This window comes from Sinocyclocheilus grahami, unplaced genomic scaffold (assembly GCF_001515645.1).
Source record: "Sinocyclocheilus grahami isolate Dianchi unplaced genomic scaffold, SAMN03320097.WGS_v1.1 scaffold7747.1, whole genome shotgun sequence".
Taxonomy (NCBI): domain Eukaryota; kingdom Metazoa; phylum Chordata; class Actinopteri; order Cypriniformes; family Cyprinidae; genus Sinocyclocheilus; species Sinocyclocheilus grahami.
Window position 1 is genome coordinate 6,280 of NW_015511663.1, and position 3,612 is coordinate 9,891.

Sequence of the window (3,612 nt, forward strand, 5' to 3'; positions counted from 1 at the left end):
AAAACACATTGTTCTGAACTGGAGAGCAGAGCACAGTGATATGGAGATGGAGTGGCTCTATTTGACAGCAGCACTTGTGTGGCATAATTATGTAATTGTTCTGAAGAGCCTCCGTAAGGCCATTTAAAATCTCTTAAGGACTTTTACATTCTTCTCTGGAATTTTCTGTCTAAATATTACTTATCTGCTGTGATATGTTTGGCAGCAAGATTGAATAAGACCTGGTAATTACTTAGAATTAATGAAAATGTAACAAGGAACTGAAGCCACATGAGTGGGAGCACATGAGTGATTTAGTTATAGTGACAACACTGAAATTAGCAGTGGCCATGCAACAAAACCCTTAAGGAAAGAAAGCAATTAGTTATAATTGTACCAGTACCAATGCTAAGGGCCTTCTCCAAAGGGATTTATGGCATGCTTCAAATGCATTAGAGGAAAAACACAAAGATGACAGAGTCTCTAACTTATAAATCATCTCAATATGAATCAAGTAGGTCGATCTGAATGTGAAGCTTAAAAGATATAGTTAACCCAAAACTAAAAATGTACTCAACCCTCAGGCCATCCAAGATGTGAAGCGAAAAGCTGTATGTTTGTAAGAAACAAATCCATCAAGGCGTTTTAACTTTAAATTGTTGCTTCTGGACAGAATATGAGTCCATAATCCATAATAACACTTCCTCCAGTGGAAAAAGTCCATCACTTGTTCTATATTTGTTTAGAACCATTTTCTCTTGTAAACGGTGTTTGATCTGTGAATATTTTTCTCCTGATTCAGATGAGACAACTTTTTCCACAAGAGAAAACCATAGGATAGAGGACTCGTATTTTAGCCAGAACCAACGCCTTCTGTGGAACACAAAAAAATTAACAGATTCAAAACTAATGGCCATTTAGGTCCAAATAGACCAAAAACACAGTCAATTTGAGTGCTATATTCAAAGTCATCTAAATCCGTACAATAGATTTTTGTAAGAAAACAGGCCAAAATACAGATTAGGACTCATGACAACTTTCATTTTCAGGTGAACTGTCCTTTTAAAGAGTATTGCTTGAGCCGATATCCCAACAGAAATAATTCTATCGTGTTTTGTGATTTCCTGTGAATAGAGGGCATTGTAAGACTGTGATTGTATAATGTAAAGTAGTGACATCTTCTTTAAAAACTCCACATAAACAAGCAGCACATAAACAAACTTTGAACAGTCAGTCTTTTTTCTTCAAGGGGTTTTGGTCTTTTTCTTTCTCTCTAGCCCTGGATTTACAATGAGCTCCAAACCAAAGAACTATGTTTGTTAAGAAAATTCTATACACCTCACTGCAGCTGAACTTTCTGGAAAGCAGAAACTGTACCAGGTGTGTTGCACTCATATTTTACTCTTCATGCGTCTTGGACTAATATTAAACCACTAGGTTTTGTTCATTTCTTCAGAAGAATTAAAAACAGTGCAGAAGCTTCATTGCAGCCTGCTGCTCTGTCAGTCACAGCCAAATCTCTTCAAAGGATCCCTAAAACCTCAAAGAAAAAGGCCTGGGGCCCCACTGGCTCAAATTCTGCTTTAAAATGAATTTCCATGTCGCACCACAGACAGGTGCACAGCCTGATGAAACAATTGGGGTTTTGGGTGATGAATTTGGGTTGCGTCCACATGATCAACCACAGCATGAAAAACAGACATTACACAACCGAACAATTTAAAAACAATCAGTACTTTAATAAAAATGCAGGTGATGACAAAATCGAACCGGTTTTAGACAAAGGTCAAAACAGGACCATATTACATTGAATGTATACAGTAATAATAAATCTTTTCAAAACTGGTTAGCAGTGTACAGGTACTTAACATTTATAAAATAAAAAAGGTTCCCAAAAATCAGGTCTCTAGAGTTTCCCAGCCTCTTTAAACCTGAGGAGCAAACCATCATCGGCCCGCAGCGGGAACGCCAGGCTGCGGTTGCGATAGTAACTGGAATCTGCCTGCAAGTTCTGAATGACATCAGAAAGCAAGTGGGCTCTTTCCACTCTACAACCTGGAGCGTCGAACTCAAGAGAGGTGAAATGGACGTGGAGGTGATAGTATGATGGCTGATAGTGGAGATACATGCGCAGTTTCCTCTGAGGGATGCCGTACTGCTGCTGAATGGCGTCCTGTAGATATAGACTGTAGATATAGACGAGACTTGAATTTGAATTTGATGTATGCAGCCACGCTACAGCTCACAAATGCACTTGGAAAAACCCAGTGTTGTGATTTTCATAGTGTTGGTATTTTGTTTTAGGGATTTTGGGTTGAGATTGCAACATGTTGCAGGCTGGAATCGAACCGGTGTTTTCCACAGGATCACTACAGCTCAAAATATCTAGAGCACATGTGGTAACCACTACACCAAGTGTTTTTAAAAAGCAAGCAGACAGTGGACAAGCAGACTGTCCCCTTGGTTAGTGTATCCCATCATGCATCATGTTCTGGAAATAAATCGTGAGACTTTTTGCCAAGATCGCGGGAGAGGTCACGGAAACCTTTCCAATGCAAGTTAAATATGAATAATAATAAGATATTACATATAATTTGGTAGTAAAACAAAGTGCTACACATTTTTATTGCTGCAAAGATTAGTCTATTTATTTTCGTACAACATTTGCAACTGCTTTTTATCACTTAATTAAATTGGCATCTATAGGGACTACTGAACAGACATTTAGAAGTTGATTTTAAAACGCAGTAAGTATTGAAAATAATAATACAACTCTGTAAACAATTTGCATTTTTACAACACTATAAGTGTGTCCCATCAGGTAATGAAAAGTTGTACACACACTTGTGGTCTTCATGTTCACTTGAACACTTGATCAAATACAGGAAATACGTCATATAAGTAGTCAAGTGTAAAGACCACAAGTGTGGGTATTTGGACAAGGCAAAAGAGTGGTTTACATGTTCAGATCACCAGTGACATCTAGTGGACAACAGAACCACAACTCTACTTCATTGTGAAGAAAGTCATTTGTACACTAAAAAAAAAGGATGTAGAAACAATTCTCACTCAGAAACTGCTAGGAACAATTAACACAATTATTTTCAAAGAAACAGCAAATAAAACATTGAATCACCTTTGAAGAAGAAAGACTGAAATAGTATTTTCTTGTCAAATGCATTGCATTAATCTTTGTTTTAATTACAACTTTGAAAAATCATTTCGATTTTCATATGATCCATTACTCACCTCTCCTTTACTGCGAATGTTTGTGAGTAACGGCAGGTGCTCTGATGTAAGATCCCTTAAACTTTTAACATCCCTCCGGTGGACGATAGCAATCAAATACAGGTCTTGTAGCTGGAGAGGAAAGGAAACATTCATTGTTTTTCACTGGCCTTTTATTCACCCTTAAATAATATGACACTGATTCACCTCAAATTTACCTGCTTTTGATCCCACTTGAAATCGGGCAACAAAACAAAACCAGTATCGGGATCTGGATCCTCGAAAACAATCCGATCAGCCTCGGCTTTCTTCTCCAATATGTTGTGCACCCACTGAAACCAAAATGAAAGATTGACAAAGAAAGAACAGACTTTCAGAGATTCCTTACAGACCTCTTAATCTCTG

The 3,612-nt window shown here is 37.7% G+C and overlaps 2 protein-coding genes across 2 annotated transcripts in view; both read right to left on the reverse strand.

Annotated features, from left to right (window-relative positions):
* LOC107577914 (m7GpppX diphosphatase-like) overlaps nucleotides 1-1,374 on the reverse strand; it is a 5,817-nt gene extending 4,443 nt beyond the window's left edge. The window contains exon 1 of the mRNA XM_016263937.1: nucleotides 1,357-1,374. Within this exon, the coding sequence (XP_016119423.1) occupies nucleotides 1,357-1,374 (18 nt within the window). The remainder of the gene's footprint in view (nucleotides 1-1,356) is intronic.
* Nucleotides 1,375-1,836: 462 nt separating this feature from the next.
* LOC107577915 (m7GpppX diphosphatase-like) lies at nucleotides 1,837-3,539 on the reverse strand (the record flags this gene model as incomplete). The annotated part of the gene is made up of 3 exons (XM_016263938.1): nucleotides 1,837-2,152; nucleotides 3,229-3,339; nucleotides 3,426-3,539. Coding segments are annotated over 3 exons (492 nt in total), but the record flags the coding sequence as incomplete, so codon positions are not given.
* Nucleotides 3,540-3,612: the final 73 nt, after the last annotated feature.